Source organism: Ictalurus punctatus, chromosome 28 (assembly GCF_001660625.3).
Source record: "Ictalurus punctatus breed USDA103 chromosome 28, Coco_2.0, whole genome shotgun sequence".
NCBI lineage: Eukaryota > Metazoa > Chordata > Actinopteri > Siluriformes > Ictaluridae > Ictalurus > Ictalurus punctatus.
This window is the reverse complement of record NC_030443.2, coordinates 17,225,761-17,250,416: the sequence shown is the minus strand read 5'-3', so window position 1 is coordinate 17,250,416 and position 24,656 is coordinate 17,225,761. Positions and strand designations below refer to the sequence as shown.

General features: G+C 38.4%; 1 protein-coding gene across 1 annotated transcript in view; it reads left to right on the top strand.

Annotated features, from left to right (window-relative positions):
* dnm1a (dynamin 1a) overlaps positions 1 to 24,656 on the top strand; it is a 63,264-nt gene that overhangs the window by 11,796 nt on the left and 26,812 nt on the right. The window contains exons 3-15 of the mRNA XM_017460369.3: positions 930 to 1,079; positions 2,204 to 2,407; positions 2,828 to 2,926; positions 4,079 to 4,239; positions 5,650 to 5,792; positions 6,183 to 6,318; positions 7,359 to 7,426; positions 8,623 to 8,761; positions 15,651 to 15,737; positions 16,420 to 16,490; positions 16,599 to 16,650; positions 18,452 to 18,463; positions 19,122 to 19,235. Of these exons, the coding sequence (XP_017315858.1) occupies positions 930 to 1,079; positions 2,204 to 2,407; positions 2,828 to 2,926; positions 4,079 to 4,239; positions 5,650 to 5,792; positions 6,183 to 6,318; positions 7,359 to 7,426; positions 8,623 to 8,761; positions 15,651 to 15,737; positions 16,420 to 16,490; positions 16,599 to 16,650; positions 18,452 to 18,463; positions 19,122 to 19,235 (1,436 nt within the window). The remainder of the gene's footprint in view (positions 1 to 929; positions 1,080 to 2,203; positions 2,408 to 2,827; positions 2,927 to 4,078; positions 4,240 to 5,649; positions 5,793 to 6,182; positions 6,319 to 7,358; positions 7,427 to 8,622; positions 8,762 to 15,650; positions 15,738 to 16,419; positions 16,491 to 16,598; positions 16,651 to 18,451; positions 18,464 to 19,121; positions 19,236 to 24,656) is intronic.

Here is a 24,656-nt window from a genome sequence, read left to right as displayed (position 1 = left end):
CCTCCATTTCAACAAGCTATCAGGGATTCTTGTTTCTCAACACTGCCATCTAGTGTATGTCGGAAAGTACCACAGGTTTTTTTTTTCTTTACTCATATCAGAATGACAATATACATAAAGGCAAGAATTTTTTGCGTTACATAATTCTTATAACATGTAACAATATATGGAAATGCTGCAAGAGAGGATGAAATATTCATTACAATATGCAAATGAGGTAACAGATTGTATAGACTAATTGCTAATCGCATGCTACAAAAATCAGCCTTTCAACAAATCCTTTTAACGCGATAGCACATCTGATAGTCAGACTTTATTTTAAAAAAATCCCTTACTTTTATATTCATGATATTAAATATTCAAGATATTAAGAAAAACCCAGCTGTCAAAATCTGGTTTGAATATTTATGAGCCACGTGTGTGAAATTTTGAATGCTGTAATAATGGTGAGAAAACAAGTCAAAGATAATGTCATTAACCAATAAAATTACAGAAAGTGATGAATATTTTTGTATGAATCATTGCATTATTGAAGAAAATGTCATTCCCTGCACTCTGTTATAAACTTTCCAACCCTATATATATATATATATATATAAAACACGTTTCAACCAGTTCTAAATGAAAAAAAATAAATAATTGTATATACACACACAACAATTGGAAATTTCTCGTCATTTCTATTTATACATTTTGGATTTCTATTTTTTAAAAAAATTTGAAAGCAAAAATCTCAAAGTTGTAAAAAAATGTTAAAAAAAAATCACCTTTAATGTTTTCTTCAATTTTAAAGAGCATTATTTTGCTTATGTTGATTATATATATATTTCTTAATATTTGAATTGCATTTTGATGTCAATTATACAAGCAGTTTCAGAATTTCTTGGCTCGTATTGTTATCGTTATTGCTCGTATTCCTCTGCGTATAGAGTATGCAGAGTTTTTGCACTGCAAGGGGAAGAAATTTACAGATTTCGATGAAGTGCGGCAGGAGATCGAGGCGGAGACGGATCGTGTCACTGGGCAGAATAAAGGCATTTCTCCAGTCCCTATTAACCTGCGTGTCTGCTCCCCTAATGGTGAGATACTGTGTCTATTCTCTGTGTACGTCGTTTAATTTTTAATGCTTTATAACACTAGCAGGATAGTATGCAAAATAACAAACCGAGCTTCTAGTGTATCCGACTTAACACGTGACCTTCACTCAAATCGAACTTTTCCGTAAGACGTCCATCACGTGACCGCGGTGCGTCATTTAAATCAACGAGACACCTTTCTAACATCTAATAAGTGTTAAAAAGGGCAAAGTAAGTGACTTTGACCATAAATTTGGTTGTTAAGGCTGCACATAAATGAACTGTACACCATATATTACATTATACCAAGCCAGAGTTCAGTGAAAACGTCTTCGGTGAATAAAATGTGAGAAAAAAAACAAACAGTGCACATAGCCATCGGAACCTGTTTAATGAATCATATTACTTAATTAATATGGAGCCTTAAATTAGGGCTGGGCGATAAGACAAAAAAAAAATCATATCACGATACTTTAGGATGTTTCTGCGAGACACGATATATAGTTTAGCGAACAAAGTGTCTGCAAAACAGTAGTAAAATAAGCAAAAAAACACTTTAAATTGAACGTTTGGCGATCATTTTCTTTGATGCTTACATAAACAAGGAAGATGAAATAAAAATAAAATATTACGTCAAATCAGCAGCATGTTTAATTTGTAATTATTAAAAATGTAAAAAAAAAAAAAAAAAAAAAAATACATCACCATACCAACGATATCTCAGAAAAGTGTATCGCGTAATTAGTTTATCACGGTGCCGGTTTTATATCGATATATCGTCCAGCCCTACATTAAATGTAGCTATAAATGGATAAAAGTATGATGTGTCATTTGTTAAGTATGTAACAGCTAATAGTAACTCCACATCATGTCAGGCCACATCGTACTGAATTGCTGATGATTATTTTCCTATAGGAAAGTGGTTTATTCCTTATTTAATTCATTTTCATTTGAGCAGCCGTGAGCAGAAAGGCTTTCACACCCAAATTTTCAGCTTCTAAAGTTTTCTAAGAGCCCCACCGTTTTCATACGTCTTGCTGACAAATCTGAATCAAATGAAGGAATCAAATATGGAAAATAAGAATCGTTTAACTCTGAATCATCGTTGAACTCACTTTTCCAATCAGTACTGAACCTGACTCTGGTGGATTTGCCGGGAATGACTAAAGTGCCGGTCGGCGACCAGCCGGTGGACATCGAGCACCAAATCAAGGAAATGCTCATGCAGTTTGTTACGAAGGAGAACTGCCTGCTGCTGGCTGTATCTCCTGCTAACTCCGACCTCGCCAACTCCGACGCTCTGAAGATTGCCAAAGAAGTGGATCCGCAAGGTGTGTGCTGTATTTTTCCCCCAAAAGATTAATATTAACAGCAATATACTCGTATAATAATATGCAAATTAGGTCAAATGACTAAACAGTCACTCATTTGCATGTTATGAAGATCGTCCTTTCATCACATCCCATGGTCAGCCTTCGACGTTACGGTTTGTCCGAATGTTATTTATAGAAATGATTGAAAAGTGTATTTTGCATAGTTTCGTGGCCAAACATTTTCAGTCATGCTTTTCCAAGAGATTGATATTAAGGGCAATATGGGTACGTTTATACCGTACATCGTATATTTAATTCTCACTAGTGCTCTTTAAATGTTTAGTAGCAGTTTTTAAAGCAATCTTAATGAATCACTCACACCTCTGGAGTCATTTCACAGATTTCTGTGCGTGTGTGTGTGTGTACGTGTTCGAGCAGGTCAGCGCACCATCGGTGTGATCACCAAACTGGATCTGATGGATGAAGGAACAGACGCTCGAGATATTCTAGAAAACAAGCTGTTACCACTGCGCCGAGGTGAGGGTTTCAAAACAGGGGTCTGTTAAAAGAAATCTCCACCCTGAAACACAGTAAACATCTTCATTTTGTTATTTTTGTGATGTGTTTAGTGTTTCTCGAGCTAATTTGTCAGTCGGTGCTGTATTTTTGTTATTCCCGTGAGACGTTAGAAGCTGTTTGCCAGGCTGATGTCACCACAGATGGACGCTGTTATTGCTAGCGCAGTGGTCGCAGTGGTGTTTAATAGCTAAATAAAAATCGCTCTCTTTAGTTAGTTAGTGATGAGGCCAGGGTTAAATCCCACTGTATCATATCGGCATCAGCACGGCATTGTGGGTAATGCAGGAAAGTGAAAGTAAACCAACATGTCTTTTAAAGATGTTTAAACTATCTCCGATTCTTTCACTATATGAAGTGATAAACCATGTTTAGTTTTCTTATACATGTAGAAGGAAACCTCAGGGCAGCTCTTTCCTCTTTGTTATTTGTATGCTGTTCTAACTGAACGGTGTTGCTCAGTGCTACCCTCTAGTGGTTAAAGGTTGAGAAACTCACTGCACCACTCGAGTGTTGGATATTTTGTAAGGCTGGGGAATAGAGAGAAGGAAAAATGAGGATTTGAGAGAGAGAGAGAATGTGTGTGTGTGTGTGTGTGTGTGTGTGAGACAGAGAGAGAGAGAGCGAGAGAGAGAGAGAGAACACCCATGGGTAAGATGAAAAAAAAAAAACAATGTCTTGATTTCAGCGACACATCTGGAAAAAACCTCTGTTCCTTTCTTTGCTTAGCAATAAAACATATTTATGGGAAACCCTTGAATGCATTAAGCTGACGTTCCATTTTTCCACTTGGTTTCGGGCAGTGCTGGGATGTTTTCTAAATTTGTTTCCATCATACAGTGTCTTTACCTTCCCAGCGTCTGTGACTCACTCATGTAACATGCAAAACCACACCGCGCAAAGCATATTTTATATGATTACGAGCTAAAGGGTCTGTTTCAGGGCAGAAGTGCTTGAATGCTTGATAGACATTAAATGCAACAGGAAACGTCTTTGTCTCTCTTCCAGTTCAGTTTTTCTTCATGCATTCTTTCAGTAATAATATGTTTTAAAAAATATATATATAAATATAATAATAATAGTAATACTGTTGTGCTCATGTGTCTGCATTAGGCTACATCGGTGTGGTGAACCGCAGTCAGAAAGACATTGATGGGAAGAAGGACATCACTGCCGCTATGGCTGCTGAGAGGAAGTTCTTCCTGTCGCATCCTGCCTACAGACACCTGGCAGATCGTATGGGAACGGCTTACCTGCAGAAAGTCCTCAACCAGGTGAGAGGAAGCTGTTCACAGAGAAGCGAAACGAATCTCATCAGCTCTAGCTGGGAAGACAGAGTCTCCAGGACTGGGACAACACCACAATATCACATTTTTCCCCACATTAGTTACTCTATACTTACATATTAACGTCATTAAGTGTGTAGATAATGTCATCTGCAAGTACTCCATTATTACATTTACATTTATGGCGTTTTGGTAGACGCCCTTATCCAGAGCGACTTACAGAAGTCCTCATCCTGGTTCAGGGACTAAGAGTACTATCAGTCTATAAACCCAGTTAGGGAGGTTAGTATAGTAGCAAAAACACACACGAGACATTGATTATTATTATTATTATCATTTTTTTTAAAATAAACAAAGTGCTTATTTAATTACTTGGGGATTATGACCTCTTAAATTTTAAAAACGAATTTCTTCGTGGTCACAAGTGTCGCTGTAAAAACACGATCGTGTTCACACGTTATGTAATATCTAACCTAATCTGATCTAATGCAAAATATGTAGCAGAAATGACTTATTTACTTAAAAACTATAACACATATTTACTATACCGCACAATAAAGTCATACCAATGCGTTAGAAATAGACGATCACTAATAAAGTGTGGCTTTAAAGCGGAAATATAAACTCAGTTAGATTCTAAATAGATAAGTAGATAGATAGTCCGTCTAGTGAGTATGTAAGTACACAAGTTAATTAAGAGAGCAAGTAAGCAAATAAATATGGAAGTAAGTGAGTAAATAAACAAACAAACAAACAAATTGATTAATTAATTACTAGGCCAGCAAGTAAGTTGTTAAGTATGTATGTAAGTATGTTGATATATAAGTAAGTGAGTAAATATGTAAGTATGTAAGTAAGAAAAAAAGTAAGTACGTAAGTAAGTGAGTAAGCAACGAGATTGGTAAGTATGTCAGTAAGTAGATAAGTAAGTAAGCAAGTAGATTGGTAAGTGAGTAAATAAGTAAGCAAGTAAATAAGAATATATAATTTAAAATAAAAACAAGTATATCAGTATGTATATTATTAGTACGTAGGTAAGTAAGTGAATAAGAAAGTATATAAGTATGTATATTATTAGTAAGTAGGTAGGTAATATAATAAGTAAGTAGATAAGTAAATAGGTAAGAAACAAAGTTTGTCTGTAAACAAACAAACAAATAAATGTGTTTTCAGAAAACCTCTGACCCCAAAGTGTTTAGAGTGAACTGTGATGGGGCAGACAGTTAACACATTTGAACAAGAAGCATGTGACTGAATTTATAATAAACATGTAATAATACCCAATTTGCTAACCTGAGCTTAACCTTATCTAAGCTCACCCTTGATTATGTTTAAACAATTGTGAGAAGAATAACTGTACAACCCTAACTCGTGTAACCCTTAGATTTGTTTTCACAGCAACTGACCAATCATATCCGAGACACACTGCCCGGACTGCGCAGTAAGCTCCAGAGCCAGCTGCTGTCCATCGAGAAAGAGGTGGAGGAGTACAAGAACTTCCGCCCGGATGACCCGTCTCGCAAGACCAAGGCCTTGTTACAGTCAGTAGCTCAGCTTTATACATATCCACGAACATGCAGAAGATTCGCAGATACTCCACTGCAACAATGCAAAAATCTGAGTCTAGATTTAGACTTCTAATGGCATAAGAAAAAACCCCTGAACGGAACCAAAAGAAAGCCCCAAAACGTGATCACAATAAAATGGTTCCTTACTATAAGGGTTCCTCATGATAAAGTGCCTCACAGTAAGAGAGTGCCATGAGAGAACTTCTGGGAGGTTATGGACCAAGCCTGGAAATGACCTGTATGAGAATTTGAGTAGTTTATTTAGCAGTCTTCTGTGAGAATAGTATGTTCCAGGGACTGTAGTTCTTCTTCTGTACACATTTAAAGCATTTTCACATCTTCTTCACTCACTTGTCTCTCCAGGATGGTGCAGCAGTTCTCTGTGGATTTTGAGAAGCGTATAGAGGGCTCGGGTGATCAGATCGAGACCTATGAGCTCTCAGGCGGAGCGAGGATCAACCGTATCTTCCACGAACGCTTCCCTTTTGAACTGGTCAAGGTGTGTGAAGCTCACATACAGACAGAAATACACGCTTCATATTTAACGAGCATGGTTCATGCATTTAAAGTCATTTTTATTGTTGATTCCCAAAACAGTATTAGCTTGAATTTTACAACTGTAGATGTTTGTTTACATATGACAGCAAAAAAAACCTTCAGCCTTTCTACAACGCAGTACTCTGGAGGCGCATTGTGGGTCACTATCGCTTAGCGACCAAAGAATGAGTCATTGCCCAAACTCGCGCCTCCCTCTGGCCATGAGTACAGGCTTTATGAGTAAAACATTCATCTCCCACTTACTGGAAGAAAAAATACTACACACACACTCACGTTCACACACAAACACACACATACACGTACAATAAAACAGTCTGTCTGAAGCGGCTAAACAGGAAGTGGTCAAGAGTCAAGACTGAGAAAAGGATTCTTGGAAGCATCCTCTTCTTATTACTAGTTGAAACAATGCTGAATCTAATTATTAAGTTTTATTAATTAAGATAAACGTGTGTGATACTTTAGTAGTGCGATTAGTCAGGGTTTTTTTCTTCAGATCAGTTGGCACTTGGATTAAAGTGATTAGGAATACGATTGTGATGCTGATCTCCTTATTATTTGTGATTATTTATGTAACAGGGAAAATGATGATTTACTCCTCAGGAAAAGTCTCATTTCTTAGTAGTTTAATTTCTGACTGAAAATTTGTAGTTGATCAGTCAAGATATTATTACTGAGGACTGAGCACTGAGGCTTCCAAGCTGGAGAAGCTCAAAATTAAGGTCCAGTTTACAGAAACTTCTGTAAAAATCTATAAATAAGTACGTAAATCTTAATATAGTTGGTGTGATGAGGGCTGAAACAAAGCAAAGTTACTGTTTCCACCCCAAAGTTTGTCCCGATATGTTTTATTCCTCTTTAAAAAAAAAAAAAATATATATATATATATATATATATATATATATATATATATATATATATATATATATATATATATATATATATATATATAATTCTGTACTCACTCTCTCCCTGGCTCTGTAGATGGAGTTTGATGAAAAGGAGCTGCGCAAGGAGATCAGCTACGCCATCAAGAACATTCACGGCATCAGGCACGTCTTCTTTCCACCATTCCTCGAGTTCAAATCGCTGCCGCGTCCGTCTTTTCCACCTGTCTATCCTCGAAGTTGAATTTAATCACAAGACCTAATCACGACGGCTCCTTGAGTCTCGTTTTAACTCCTGCTTAAAACCGATATTTATGAATTTCCCAGATAGCAAAATTTGCTGTGGCCCAGATCCGGCCTACACCTGACACTTTCATCCGGCCCACATACTACCGCGTGGAATGATGGCACTTGGGTGGTCCGCTCCTGTTTGCCAGATTTGGGCCACAAGCAAGCTATAGCAATGCCGCATGTGCCACATTTTTGCCAAGGGTGGCCCACATTTTGTTTTGTGATAATCAGGCCATATTCACTGTTTATCACATGGGCCACTTTAGGGTCACATGCAGATTACACATTGCCGTGAGAACCGTGTCTTTGCCTATAAAGACCCACTTGTGATTTGGGATATTTGGGCCATATTTGCTATTTTACACGTGGGCCACTTCAGGCTCATATCCATTTTGTCCGGGTGAAAAGAATGCCAGCAATGCCGCATCACTGCCCGAAGTGGCCCACATCTGGATGCTATCTGGGTCGTGAGCCAGGAAGAGCTTGTGATTAGATTTGTCGTTTATTTATTTATTTATTTATTTATTTATTTATTTTAATCGTTAACCTGTCTCACGCTAACCTGGGGCTGGTTGTGTGAGGATTCTACCTGTCTGGTGTAACTAACTTAAAAATGTATTAAAAATAAATAAATAAATAAACCATCATTGGACAGAATATAAACCAGACAATGAACTGACTAATTTCCTAAACATAACAGTGGGCAATTACTCCAATAAAACAAATGATTTTCTTCCTTATATCATTGTGTTTTATGGGACAGCTGGGGACATTTTGAGAGTCCTCTATGACTAAACATTCTTTTTCTTGCTAGTCATAGTTGGGAACAGACAGAGTCACGGTGTCTGGATTGCAAGAGTGAAAATCCACTTATGTATTTCAAAGTGCTAATGTATTTTATGAACGACGTTTTCCTAATTTATTACTCTTAAACCACAAATCACATTAAATCATATTAACACTCTTCTTTCTGCCCAACCTCTCCTTTTTTTCTCTCACCCCCTCCTCCTTTTTGTTTCTGTTTTTTTTTTTCCACCTTCGAACCTGTCTGTTTCCTTTTTGACGGGCAGAACTGGGCTCTTCACCCCGGACATGGCCTTTGAGACCATTGTGAAAAGGCAGATCACGAAGATTAAAGAGCCTTGCCAGAAATGCGTGGACATGGTCATTTCTGAGCTAGTCAATACTGTTAGGCAGTGTACCAAGAAGGTAAAGCCCTGGTGGAGGGTTATGACGTGTCCCAGTTCCCCCTAAACTCGCCGTCGCCTACCCATGGGCCTGTCGCTGGGCTGCAGAGGGGCAATGGTTATCGTGTGTGTGTTTGTGTACCTGGCTGTAGGTTTTGGACAGAAATGAGTATAATGGCCATGGCATGGTCAAAATGGCTGCCTGCACTGGGTAGAAACATCTGGGTGCTGGAGTTTGACTGCTAGGTGGAACTGAAGAAGAACAGGGACAATTTCTGCTATTTAAAACAGGGCTGATATGACGACGACACTGATTTTGTGATAAATAATGTACTTTTTGTATCACTGACCAACTCTCTTCCCATTGCTACTACCAGATGATTAGACCAAAATAAAATTAAGAATAACATTTAAACCATTTACTTTAAATTTCAAGTCTTTCCAGCAGTAATCATTTTATTTTAGTAGTTAAGCTAGAATTATTTACCAATCTGCTAGCCATACTACATAACCTTAAACTTATATTGTAGAAACCAGTAGCCAAGGTTGCTAACCTGCTAGCTATCCTGCTATTAAAACTAGTAGCCTGTTTCACTAGCATGCTAGCTAATATTAGGCTAACTAGTACATTGTGTAATTAAAACCAACAGCCTACTCCGTTAGCATGCCAGCTGGCATTATTGGGCTGACTATTATATTGATTAATTATCACATCGAGTATGTTCTCCAGTGCTAGGCTGTCTTGCATGCTAGTTAGCGTTTAGGCTAACTAAAAACCAGTAACCAGATTCGCTAGCGTGCTAGCTAACATTATGTTAAGTGTTATGTAATTAAATCATTAGTCACTAGATAGAAGGCACTAGCTAGCATTAGGTCTAGTATTATAGAGTGTAGTTAGAACCAGTACGTTCTAGCCAGTTTGTGCTAGCTAACATTAGGGTAAGTCTTACATTGTGTAATGAAAACCAGTAGCCCATTTTCGCTAGCACGCTAGCTAACATTAGGCTAACTATTATGTTGTGTATTTAAAGCTAGTAGCCTGCTAATTAACTTTAATTAGGCTAACTATTTATATTGTGTAAATAATAATAATAATAATAATAATAATAATAATAATAATAATAAACAAAACAGTAGGCCCACTAGCATGATAGCTAATCTGAGAAGTTATATTGTGTAATTAATTTTGTAGGTACACACAGGTGTTTTAATAAAAGAATTCAAATCTTTCACTAGCAAGTTAGCTGTTAGTCTAATAACTTGAGGATATTTGAGCATTTTATTAGCATGTCTTAATATTATTATTGATAATATTTAAATTATATTTTTCTTATTATATTATCGATAATATTTTTGCCATATGGCCCAGCCCTGTATTGAAACATTTGCATCATTGTAAAGGAATAATCAGGGTTTTGACTGCTTATCATACAAAAACGAAAGCATATTATGCTGTGTGATAAGGTTTGTGCGTTAACCATGATATACACCTAGCACTAAGACTTCAGCGCCCAGACACCGGCTTGAAAGACTGTAGCGATGCAAATGCACGTCAGTCAGAATAAGTATTATAACTTTCAGCTAACGTCACTTTAAGCAGCGTGGTTATGCGAATTGTAAGGAAAGTGCAAAAGAATTGCATTTCTCTTCCTCGTGTTACATTTACAACTACAAAACCACTGAGGACAAAGACAGGAGGCTATTAACAAGCACTAACACCCAGATTAACAGCCGCCTGAGAGCTGTGTCAGCAGTCTGTAAGAGTTCCCACTGCTCCAGTGGGGACGTAATAGACTGGCTCTGGTTTTGGTGGTCAGCTGTAAGGTTGGGGTCATGGAGATCGGAATTTAGAGGGTCTCTGACTGGCGTGAGTGTGCGACGCTGCAGTCTAAATTATTCCTGGCTTCAAGCTGTTGGCCCGTGGACAGCCGGCTGAGGTTTCCTCTCTCTCTTTCTCTCTCTGTGGGAGGGAGATCTTGGCTCGAGCCCTCTGACGAATGGCTTAAAGAGAAACCAAATGTCTCACTTGCCTTTTCTTTCCTCTGTGCTGTCTTATCTGTCCTTCCATCCTGAACCTGCTCTCTCCTTATCCTCACCTCTTCTTCTCCACCCTTCATTTTGCTAGCTCCTCTTTTTTTTCCCCCTCTCTGTTTTCCTATTATTTGTTTGAGCCTTTTCTCCATTTTTTGTTCTTTCTCCTCGCTCCTCATGCTTTTCTCTTCCTCCCTTCATCCGTCCACCTCTTCTTTCCCCTCCTTCTCTACCATCTCTGTCCTGTGCTATGCCACCCCACTTCCTCTACAGGACGGGCCTGTTTACCCCCGATCTGGCCTTTGAGGCTATAGTGAAAAAGCTGATCCAAAAGCTGAAGTCTCCCTGCCTGAAGTGTATAGATATGGTAGTGAGTGAACTGACCTCCACCATACGAAAATGTAGTGAAAAGGTAATGCAGAAACAAAATCCTCGTTTGTCTGCGTCATCTAGGGTATGGATAGACTGACGGCTGGACTCGGTGGCTAATCTGTGGCCGTTATATTTTTGTTTGGTGTCAGGGAGCATTGTGTATCCTGTTAGGCTGAAATACATAGGATTAAGTAAGGAATTAAACACTTGAGTTACTGATACCAACCCTGAAGTTTATTATTTTTGTTTATTTAGTGTTTCAGTTCTCTTCTATCACAGCAATTTGTCAACGATTGCATTTTCTTTATTTATTAGTGAGTGGCATGTCATACGTTTTATCCGTTTATTGTTACATTTAATGTCCACGAGACAAATTAGTTCATTATAATAAGACAGATCAGAGCGTGTAAAATCCTGAAGACTTTCCCCATGGAGGAAAACTGTTGTTACGAAGCACTAACACTGGAGACTCCTTACAATACATAAATGTTAAATAACCTTCTCCTTACCGAAAACTCCAGCATATGAAAGATGATAGTTTTTTTGGTTAAACAACATCAAATGATAACGAATATATATTAATATAAACCTGGTTGAACGTTTTTTTTGGGGGGGTTTTAGGGTTTGAGGGTTTTGGAGGGTTTTGGAAGGTTTTAAGGTTTTAAGGTTGAAGGGTTTTAGGAGGGTTTTTGGAGGGTTTTAGGGTTTGGAGGATTTTGGAAGGGTTTAAGGTTGAAGGGTTTTTGGAGGGTTTTAAGGTTGAAGGGTTTTTGGAGGGTTTTTGGAGGGTTTTAGGAGGGTTTTTGGGTTTTGGAGGGTTTTTGGAGGGTTTTATGATTTTGGAGGGTTTGGAAGGGTTTTAGGATTGGAGGGTTTTGGAGTGTTTTAGTGTTGGAGGGTTTTGCAGCTGCATTACTGTCAGAGCTGCTCTTCTAGAAAATTAATCAACACCTTCTGACCAATCAGATTAGAGAATTCACCCAGTTTTTGTGTCATTGAGACGTTTGTAAGTTTACTCCTTTTCCCCAGGCCTCTTCTTTCTATTTGAACAGTCAGTGTCCATATCCGATCCCTTCTCCTTTTTTCAAAGGCATTCGTTTCTGCTGTCTCAAAGCACTACTAAAGTAAGAGAACGTGTTTCTGATTAGGGCCGTCTCTAATCGTATTGTCTATTTCGACTTGGCCTTGTGAAATTGTACAGGCATTTTATTTCAGTACGAGGATATGATTACACACTTATTCAGTTTACTGGCTATGTGAGTCATTTAGAACAAATCTGTTTGTGTGCACGAGGCCGATGTGAGCCAAACCTGTAACTCCTCACACATCTCAGTGTTATGTTTTAACATCGTTACCTTTGCTTATAACCGAGACTGTTAAAATGGTTGGAGAGAAAGTAAAAATGTAAGCTATTACAACAAATAATATAATTGGATATACAGCAGTATTTGAAAGTTTATATATATATATATATATATATATAAGTCTTCTACATCTGCTGAAACTTTTTGTACTTCATAATTGGAACCTGTAACAAGACAGCACTATGTCTTAAAACCCAGTTTGGAAGATCGTGAGAATCTAGAGAGACTCTTATTAATATAGAATATAAAGATTTTATACTTCCTTATATTCTGGACCACCAGGGTGATGTTCCTTCAGAATTAGTGGAGTTTTTCTTGCCAAGTGCAAATAACCTTGACCTTCTACTATGAGTAATCTGTATAAGCTCCATACTAGATCACATCACATTTGCCTTTGGCCATTTTTTTTCCCCCAACATGTGGTTTCCTGGTGTTCCTCCGCTTAGTCATCAAAGTCTAAAGTCTACTTTATTATCATTATGCATTATACTAGACAATTCTACATCACACACTTTAAAAAAAAAAAACCCCACACCACACAAGGACAAGATTAAAAAAAGTTAAACTTACAAAAACAAAGTAGAAACCTAAGTACGATGTGAAAAAACAAAAAAGTCCGTTTTCATAGAACCACAGTTATATATGTAATCTTCCGTTCTGTTCATAGAGACGGCTGTTCTAGCCTGCTTAAAACTTTTTACTCTGGTTGCTTGATCTCCAGAGGTTCCCAATGTTTTTGGACATGGACAGTACATCCCAAGCCTTGGTGTTTTGATTTCTCCTCCTTATTTACAGTCATGCTTGTAAATCCGTATTCAAGAAATGTTTCCGTATATTTTCTGTATATTTTATAAGTTTGCTTTCCTGACTTCTTTTCTGTTGTCCCAGCGAGTCAGAGTCACTCGACGTTGTCAAGGAACTAGAGAAGGCAGAGGACGGAGAAATTTGTCCACTTTTATCGCTGAACTCTTGCGCTAGGATAGCAAAAACGATTCAAATAGCACACGGTAAACACGGCTCGTTTGAACGCAGCTCTATTTCAAAACACACAAAACCTAATCACAGAATGTGTCCAGCAACGGTCAGTCTATCCTTACCACTTTTACAATAATTTAATTTCATTCCATTTTTTTATTTTATTCATATCATGGTACACTAAAGATTTATTTGGTTCTCGTACAAAATAATATCCAAAATGTCCAGCTTCCAAATTGTCTCCGTTTCATTGCATTTTGTAGTCCTGTCCTGTCTTTTTTTTCTTCTTCTTTCATTTCTGTGTCTTTTCCATTAGCAATTTAAAAATAAATAAATAAATAAATAAATAAATTTAGTAGTTTCTGTGAAATTCCTCTTTCAGTGATGGATATTTAATTTAATTTGTTCCTCCCATTTAGGACGGTAGGTCCTGTTCTACTCACTAGCTAACGCCTATAAAAACATCTATCTCTACCTTTCTTCTCTCCTCATGTTGTCTTCTCATTTGCAGCCACCTCTCACGTCTGATCAGGGATTTTCATTGGACAGTTAGCCTCTTGTGGATTTCTACAAACAGATTTGTAGAAACCCATTCGTTTACATTGTTTTACACTTTTAACCGGTGTCAAACGTGCGCTCTGCAGTATTTCGTCACGCGTTCTTTCACCAAGCCACCGTAGCATCGGGTCAAATCTTTCATACCAGAGTAGGTCATGAGAGGAAGTGACTGTGCTGAAAATCCACATGAGCTCACTTTGATCCCTTCCAACGTCCTATCCTCCCTCTCTTCCTCTCTTTCATTTCATTCGTTCAGTGCATGTGTAAATGTTCTGCTCATGTCTGCAAGCAGTCTTGCTTTTTTTTTTTTTTTGTGTCCTTCTTAAATTCCCTGTGTAGTTTTTGCATCGCTGCACTTTCACCCGAAGCAGAATCAAGCCGAATCCCTGCCACTTTGCGCTGTTTTATATATGAGTCTGTGTGTTAAGGTTTGTGAGAGTGACTCTGCATGAGCCAAACGTTGCAATGCATCATTAACTTAAACCGCTCCAAGAATTAAAATGGTCTATAAAAGATATTAAAGCAGGGTGCTTTCACACCTATTAGTCCGTTTGATGAGGCCGAAACTGACACTTTTGGTTTTGTTTGCTAATCGGATTGGCTTGGTTGCAATATAATAAACAAAAATAAACAACAACAAAAACAGTTGGCTAAGAGGCACGTAGGGCTGAAAAGGTAACTCATAAAGCTCTTTCATGTATTCGTCATAAATAAGGCAATGGAAAAAGGTGAACCGTCCTTTGCCGAGTGCTTGTTGAAATCCCCCCAAAAAATCACCCAAGCACATAGAGCACGGAGCCAGCGCTAAATTACAGATTAGATAATTATATAACTCACGAGTTTAAAGTATTTACTGTGTTTATGTTCTCTTTTTGTTCTAGAATACAGTACATGGCATTTCTACAGTGCTACAGCTCTGAATTTTTGGTTCAGTTGAGCAGCTCGCAATCCAAAACATACGGGTTCGGCGTCGAATCACTTTCTCGCTGCGGTCGAACCGCACTTGCGAGTAGACCGAGACCACGTCACTCGGAACGACAGCGCCGAGGTGGAATACGCACCAGGGTTCAACTCAAATGAACTGAACAATGTGAAAGCACCCTTAGTGTCTGATCGAAGGATTCTGAACACCTCAAAGCAGCCATCGTATGTAGTTTTTGTCAAACTCTTCTATATAAATTAACCGTATTGAGCTCATTCGCAGCCCTGACTTGAATTCGGGACCGAGGAAAACTGTTAATGTCCCACAACATGAATAAACGCACCCGTAAAATCTGGGAGCTAACAATTGCAATTCTTCTGAGGCAATGAAATTCAATTTAAAGTCATCAATAGAGAAGAATCGAATCGCGGCGATCACAATCACGCACCATTCGTATGTTTTTTATTATTCTTTTACGTGATTCCTTTATATTTTGGGACTTGTGCATATGAATGTTATACGCGGTTAGCTTTTAAATCCAGCATGTTTTATAGGGTCGTGTTGTTTGTATGTAGAGGAAGACTCCAGTCGTAGGCCGAGTGTATGATACATTTGCTTTCTGCCTTGCATCTTGTCTGCATGTGTGTGTGTGTGTGTGTGTGTGTGTGTGTGTGTGTGTGTGTCCATAGCTGGCCCAGTACCCCATGCTGCGAGAGGAAATGGAAAGAATCGTCACTCAGCACATCCGTGATCGTGAGAGTCGCACCAAGGATCAGGTGAGGCGTAGACGGAACGATGCTACACACGCACGTCAGTCTCTACATTCATATCACACGTTCATAAGCATCGCATTCATCTTTTAAGCAGTGGATGAGTTAGGAAAGGCTTATGAGGTGTCGTTAGAGAAAACGCTCATCATGGGTGACGGATCAAGACTTTTTATAGTTGAATACTTCTCTTGAAGTTGATTCGATTTACTTCTTACTGAATGCACGTTCTTGACAATTTGAGAAAGTGATAAAGGGTATACATACTGCTTCGTAATGGAGTTATGCGTATATTCAGATTTAAAGATGACCACTTTAGCTTGATGGCATCCATTTCGTTCATTTGGATGACATATGAGCTTCATAAATAAGATTACTGGAAACAATTCATCTGAAGAATATTCAATTCAATACACGGACACTTCCGATATAAGGTTTAAAAAATGACAGTCTTTTATGTCGTACTTAAATCATATAGTATTGCTCAATATATATATATATATATATATATATATATATATATATATATATATATATATATATATATATATATATATATATATGTGTGTGTATATAATATATATATATATATATATATATATATATATATATATATATATATATATATATATATATATATATATATATATATGCAGTTTTGTCAAACAATTTTGTCACCTGTGATCACAAGGTGATGCTTCTTATTGACATCGAGCTGGCTTACATGAACACCAACCATGAAGATTTCATCGGATTTGCCAAGTGAGTCTCCAGATTTCATGTCCGATCACTCTGATAGTGTCATGTCTCTAGAGAAATGACTGGATTTGGACAACTGCTTTTGAGCAATCCTTTTTAATTTCTCTTTAGTGCACAGCAGAGAAGCAGCCAAATGAGCAAGAAGAAGGCGGCTGGCAACCAGGTAACATTTGTATTCCTTACAGCGCCATCTTCAGGACCGGGTGCAGACCTACACTTTCCTTTTTTCCTATGTTGTCACCATTATTCTCAATAGTTTTGAATACTATTGATTTTAAAGCGATAGTTCAGCCAAAAATGAAATCTGCGCATTTTTCTTTTGACTCGAAAGTTCACCAGATTTGATATCTGATTGTTTTATATAAAGCTAAAGCCTAAAGGACACCAGCTTAGCATTATAAAAGCATGTACAAGCCATCAGACACTTGCTAATATAACACACCGTTATCCATAAACGTGGACAAAAATTGTCACATCACATAGTTTGGTGCCGGTATTAGGCTGAGCTAGGAGGTGTGGCCTAAATTTTAAAGGCGGGGTTGAAGCCTAAAATTGATTCGTATGATAAAATAGTTCCTTATCATTTTTAAATACAGACATTGTTTGCTATTTTTCCTCAAATGTAACTTTTTATTTTTGTAGGTGATTGAGTGATCATTTAGGCGTACTATATGCATGATGATAAACTGGTAGCGAATGTAAAGTTCTATTTCTTTTTAGCTGCATGAACTAGAGCACTTCCACCACCACACAGCTGCTTGGCTGCCACTGGAGCACTCTAAGTGGAACATTGTGTGCGTTTCGTTTATGGCTGAACTCTTCCTTTAACTCCTTACATACGTCCTCGTGTGTCATGTCGCCTTTTAAATGACTGTTGAGTTTCTGACCCCTGTTCATATCTCCTACGTTTTGTGTTTTCTTCTGTATGTCGTTTCATGCTGCTTCTTCTTTATCAACTGGTCCAGGGGCAGGTTTGTGCTCTCGCTCATACCAGTTGAAATGAAGAGACTTGTCATAAAAAACCCTGATCTTAGATCAGCTATATCATTTAAAAAAACAAAACAAAAAAACAACTCTGTAGTATTTTCACACTCCTGAGCATTTAGCATTTCATTTCAGGACGCCTCATTTGTCCTGGGTGATATTTTCGGATCTTAGTGCCGCTGCAGTAGAGTAGACATAGTTAGACCCGTAGTAGAGTATTATGTAATTGCGCAGTTATTTCGGAGAGATGAGTGGATGTGACAGCATTCCTGAGGTGAGCGTGACTAGCAGCAGACGTGTTTTTTAACGCAGGTGGTCAGGACTGTCAAAACGTCCTAGACATAAAATTGCCATATTAAGTTTTTGGTTTTTGCCTTAACAACAAGCCGTAATCATTTTATTCAACATGGTTTTTCTATTGTTGTTTCTGGAAACCACAAGGCACAAAGGCAGAGAGTAGACGACAGTAAATGTCCTTTTTGTAAAAAAAACAAAAAAAACAACAACAATAAAACAAACAAACATTTCTTTTGTCGATTTGAGTGCAAAAGTTTTACATCCCACATGGTTTTTGAATGGAAAAAGACAATTTATCTATACAAACATACCGATATTACAGCATAGAGGAGGACGTGATAGAGGTTGAGGACGGACAGATATAAGGGAAAAGTGTGGGCGAGTGTTCAAGTTGTTTATTTGAAAAGAAGTATATCAAACTGAAATGATTTACTTCATCATCATTATTATTATTATTCTCTTAATATACACTATTTGATATCTTTTTATTTTACTTGTAAGAATGAGGAGCATCTAAGAGGACGATTCTTGAAAATGTCACTTCTTTGTCTTATCCATTTTGTCAAAGGGGATGCAAACTTTTGCACTCCAAATACGGATTTTTATATCTCCTTTAGGCATCTTTTGTCCGTTTTGTGTTTTTATAATCATTTATATTTTTTCCTTTGCCTCTTCTGCTCTAGGATGAGATCATGGTGAGTACTGGTCTTATATTTATGATGGTGTGTGTGTGTGTGTGTGTGTGTGTGTGTGTGTGTGTGTACATGTGATATCACTAATGTAGATTACAGGTGGCTCAAGCATCTCCCACACACTGGTGGTTTTTTTTTGTTTGTTTGTATTTTTTTTAAGCTAATGTCCATTCAAGCCCAAGAGCACACAATTCAGGCCTTTGAACAAAAACGTGTATTTGGATCATCTATATCTGTGCATGTCTGTGTCGTGTGGTTAAAAATCCCAGACTTTCTTTCCTCAGCTGTGTGATTTTTTTTTTTGTGCTCTGCAGCTAAGAACAACCAAGTCAGCTGTGTGTAATGATACAGGTTAAGAGAGTGTAGTTTATGTTGTGGCCATGTGGACATACGGTATTATACCACAGCATTGCTGAATTCTCGATTCTGATTGGTTAGGAGGTGTTGATTAGTTTTCCATAACAGCAGCTCTTGACAATAGTGCAGTAGTACGTCATACATCGTTGTTTCTATAGTAACAGGTTATTGATGCCGAGAGAATGTTGTTTCATGTTGGTGTGTGGATGAGAGCGTGAGAGAGTTTGTAATTTACGTCTAATCCACTGGAGGCGGTACGTGTGTGTGTGTTTATAATCTCTGTGTATCTTGTTCTGTTTCTCAGGTTATCAGGAAGGGCTGGCTGACCATCAACAACATCAGCATCATGAAAGGTGGCGCTAAAGAGTACTGGTTCGTGCTGACGGCTGAATCGCTCTCCTGGTACAAGGATGACGAGGTGAGCCGTTTGTACTCTTCTTTTTTTTTTTTTTTTTTCTTTCCTTCTTTCTTTTTTTATACCATGTGATCAAATAACGGCCAAAGCAGAGCATTGGACTGGAATCGAAAGTTTGCGGTAAGCTGGATAAATAATAGAAAATAGTCATATGACACGGAGAGGTTTAACGGCAATAGTAGTATACCGTGAGTTGATATGAATATCACCGGCGGATGTAACAGATGATATCATGGAACAAATCAATCATATGTTTTGATACACTCCTATATCGTGCTTTGTGTTCCGTTAGAAACACACGTTTGTACGGAATGGGAAGTAAAAACTGATTCTTAGATGGACGGGGTTCCAACCCATCGCAGGGTACAATCACACACACGTTCACACACTACGGACAATTTGGAAATACCAGTCAGCCCAGGGCATGCTTTTGGACTGGGGGAGGAAACCGGAGTACCCGGAGGGACCCCCGAAGCACGGGGAGAACATGCAAACTCCGCACACACAAGGTGGAGGTGGGATTCAAAGTGCGAGGCAAATGTGCTAACCACTAACCCCCAGGTATTAACACTATCCACTGTTTCTGGAGACATTGTGGTAGGAATCCCTATCTGATTTAGGCCACGCCCAAACTGGGGATTAAATCCGAATGCAGATATGTTTATTTGTTGGATTAAACAGTTACAGATTAAACAGATACAGATCGCGTAACGTAATGACATTACACCCCTGGAACGCATCCTGCCTAATATCATTCATCCGATAATCTCATGACAATCCATAACTTGTTTCATTTTCATATAAAGCTTTTTTTTTTTTTTTTTTTACTCCAGTCCCATGGCCGCATCATTACTGTCGATTGACTTCGAATCAACTTTAGATCAATTAAGTGGAAAACCACCGCAAGACATCCCAGCGTGCTTTGCTTTCGCTTATGAGCTGGCGTCAGCACAAGCATTACGCACCGAGCGCCGATACGTTTCACTTTTAACGGCCGGGGCTTTTATGTGGGATCGTTTAGATTGACTTTTTCCAAAATAGAAATGATCTCAATTGGGATATTATATATATATTTTTAAGGCGTTCCATTTTGGCTAGCTTTCTGCTGACTTGGCAAGTTAAAAAAAAAAAAACACACACACACACACACAAAAAAAAAATCTGTCTTGTAGAAATTTTTTCCACTGTGGTACGATTTCTAGTAAATGACTCTCGTTGGAATCGGGGTGCGACATTATTTTTGACGAATATGATGTGTTTAAGATGAACGCAGGCCAAGAGTTGATAGATTTCTTATACCATATTTATATTCGACAACATCAGGATGGCCTGCATGGTCATTTTGAGTCTTTGTAGTGTGTGTGTGTGTGTGTGTGTGTGTGTGTGTGTGTGAGAGAGAGAGAAAAAGAGAGACTCACTGAAGCTGGCACACACATGTGCATACCAGAATCTGGTGCTGTCAGTGGCGCCTCGCCTGTTCCCCTCCAGACTGGGACTGCTTCTCATAAACCTCTTAACTTTCAAAGAGTAACGGCAGGGTAGGATACGGTAGTGTGTGTGTATGTGTGTGTGTGTGTGTGTGTGTGTGTGTGCTCTGTGTAGAATAGCTCAGAGGACAGGCAGGGGTCTAGTGCGCCCGTATCTGGTTAGCAGGTTAGGATGGACTTAACGAGGAGCATGTGGGGTAACGAGAGAGCGGGGGGAGGGGAGGATTCTCTGGTGGTCTTTTATCTCTAACACAAAGTCTCCTTCTCTTACACACCGAGGGTGGGACCTCCATCCTCCTCCCTCCTGCTCTTTCTCCACCACATGTATTTATTTTAACGTGAGATGGAAATGGCAGTTCCTCAGAGCACCGGGACCCCAAACTAACACACTTAAGCTTGGAGGTATAGCAGCCCTGCATCGCTTTTGTTAATGAGAATAAAGAGAACCGACGTCCGTTTCCAATGCATTTGTCCAAGCCTGGTGTGTGTGTGTGTGTGTGTGTGTGTGTGTGTGTGTGTGTGTGTGTGTGTTACATGCACAGACACACACACACTCTAGGCACACACACTCTGTGCAAGCGTGTTTGCTTTTCTTGGGTGGCACACGGGTGATTAAGGTCAAGGCCCGTGCTGAGGCGATTTACTAAACCCATTGCTCTTTGTCTAAATAATAAACAACATCCCGAGCCGTGTCAGATTTGTTTCTTTATTTTTCCGGAATTTTCTTTTCCTCTTGCCGTCTGAGGTCATAACGGCTATAGCGGAAACTCGTAGGTTGTTCTTAACAAATCTGCGCATCGCCTTCTCGTATGAACTTCATTTTTTTCCGACCGTAGGATCCGTAATGAGTGTATAGTTAGAGTTTGTTTTCTATTGGCTTATTGCGGTTTTGCATATGAAGCTCTGTGTGTGTGTGTGTGTGTGTGTGTGTGTGTGTTTAAACCCAGTAAATAACTATAACCATTGCCTACATGTCGGTCACACCGCAGCCACATTGGCCATTTTTTCCTTAAATTTATCATGTTTTTTTTTTTTTTTCATTGTGTAATTTTAGATTTGCATAGTGATTATTTAGGTTTTACGTCTTGTTTTTTTTTTTTTTCTTTTCTTAATTTTTTCGGTTTGTTCTCTGTAGAGTGTGTGTACAGTAAAATGTTTCTCTTTCACAGAGGATTCCAAGACAAATCCCAATAGGAAGCTAAGAACGCTAAGAAAAACCCTCCTGGTGTAAGAGAGTGCGCGTAAGAAGGTGCGAGTGTAACCCTAGTATTTTTTAAGGTACCACATACTTTCATTAACTCGTGTTTTATTTATTTATTTATTTATTTATTTATTTATTTATTTATTTGTTTGTTTGATGGTTCAGGTTTCTTTTAAGGTACCCGATACTTTAACTCCAGTGTTGTATGGTACCAGGTACTTGTTTAAGAGAGAGGCTTTTTTTTTTTTTTAAACACAATAATATTTAAGCATTTTGTATCGCATCGCTTTGATTCCATTGTTACTCACTTAATAGGTCATTGATTCCTAAATTTCTTTATATCTCTTCTTTTTTCTTTCTTTTTTTTTTTTTTTAAATACAAATGCCTTAGATATTTTCCTCCCTTCCGCCATAAACTTAAAAAAAATCCATGTAGAACCTTTAGGATTTTAAGTACAACTTCTTTAGGAAGCGAAGAATCCTTAATTATCCAAAGCCCCTCTGAGGAACCCGTTTGTACACCCCTGAGAGTGTAAACTGTGATTGATCGTTCATATAAAGAGACGAAGGTGTTTTATATATATTATTGCAATGACTCTCCTCTCTTCTGCTCTGCGGTTCCATTCTCTCGCTCTCAGACTCTTTATAACCCTTCTGCCCGCCGGGTTTTGGTGCTGTGGGGTAAACGGGGGGAAGAAGAAGGGGGTGGGGGTGGTTTAGAGGGGTTGGTGGTTGTGGTCTGGTTTCTATTACCAGACATGCTTTGAATAAAGCGAACCCAGCGTTCCCAAAAGCCTCGCAAAACTGTGCAGACATGAATGAAGAAAAGTCCAAATGCACGAGCCAACACGATCCCCTCTCATTCCACTTTCACTGAACCCCCCCCCCCCCCCCCCCCGCCTCCTCCCCCCTCTCTCCATTTATCTCACACACACACACACACACACACATGCAAACACACAGGCTTGTATTACTGCCTGTGTGGGGTAATTCTATTAACATGTCTAATTGTAGGTAAACAACAATATAATAGTGTTTAAAATGAAAATAATAATAATGTTCAGTTTTATTTTATTTTTTTTAAATCCATAAAATTGATTTAGCCTCTTTATGTAAAAGAAATGCTTTTCCTCACAGGGACCAGCTAAAAACCCACCATAGCCATAAGGTACTTCTAGTTCTTTTCTTTTTATTTATATATATATATATATATATATATATATATATATATATATATATATATATAAATTATTTATTTATTTATTTAATTTTAGTGGGGTTGTTTTTTGTTTTTTTTTTGTTTTTTTTTAATCTTTTTTTTTTGCCAGGTTTTCCCTCATGGTCAAAATTCCTGTGTGTTCCTATAATCATAGGGATATTTTGTCCCCACTAGGAGCTAAATACACCCCCCGCATCCCAAACACACACACACACACACACACACCACACACACACACAACACACACACACACCACACATGCCCATAGAGACTTTCTGGCTGCCTTTCCGTTCCAAAAAAAAAAGTGCACATACGGTTTATCAACGTTATTCAGCTTTGTCAAGGAGGCATTTTTAAAGGCCAAGTTGTTGCAGCATCCAACACACACACACACACACACACACACACACCTTAACCTTATCCTTGCTAACCTTTTTCTTTTTTGGGTTTTATATAAAACATCATTTTATATATGTTACTATATGGCGACCAGCCTTATGTCAGAATGTGTTTCTAAACACACACACACACACACACACACACACACACCTACTCAAACACACACACATACACACACACACACACACACCTACTCAAACACACACACATACACACACCTAGACTGGTCAGAGTAACTTACACTTACGATACACTCTGCTTGGGATACCACACATAAACCAAGAGAAAACAGTGTGTGTGTGTGTGTGTGTGTGTGTGTGTGTGTGTGTGTGTGTGTGAGAGAGAGAGAGAGACAGAGCTTTAGGCATTTTTATTGAATTTGGCACGTTTTCATCAGCAGATGTAAAACAGTCACAACCAGCATTCAGTTCATCAAAGCTTTAGAGTAGAGCCAGTTCATCATCTCTGTTTATTGTTATGTGTTCTCTCTCTCTCTCTCTCTCTCTCTCTCTCTCTCTTTCATGTTCCTTCCTGTGTGTGTCTGTGTGTGTCTGTGTGTGTAGAGTGATGGAGAGGCAGCGAACTCTTCCAGCTTCTTACCTTTTCTTCTTCCCAGACAAATATAGACGCGTGGACGTGTGTGCATCCGTGTGTGAGTCTGTGTGCCTTGTGTAAGTTCTTTTTTTCATGGGTTGAGTCACTTACTTTCAAGTCACCGCTAAATATAAACGATTGTTTATACGTCTGTGGGATTTAAATTAATTTTTTTTTTTTTTATGGTGTTGCCTAGTCATGCTGTGTCACTCCTGCGAGCGATGAAACTGGCTTAGGGAATTAAAAATGCCTTACACACCTACAGTAAAGTGAAACTAATAGGAAAGCTGTCGTTGTGTGAGTGTAAGATGACACATAAGATATTGTGAGGGTTATAATAATATCAACAATTTTTTTATTTAAACAAAAAAAAAACAACACATTTCATGTTTAATTGGATGGATTTATTAAAGAATGAGACATCACAGTTGATCAGTAAAAGCATGACAAGTTGTCGATCGGTCAAGAGCCGACTCTCGCGCTTCCCCACCCAGCCTAACCAATGTGCAGACTACTGTACAACC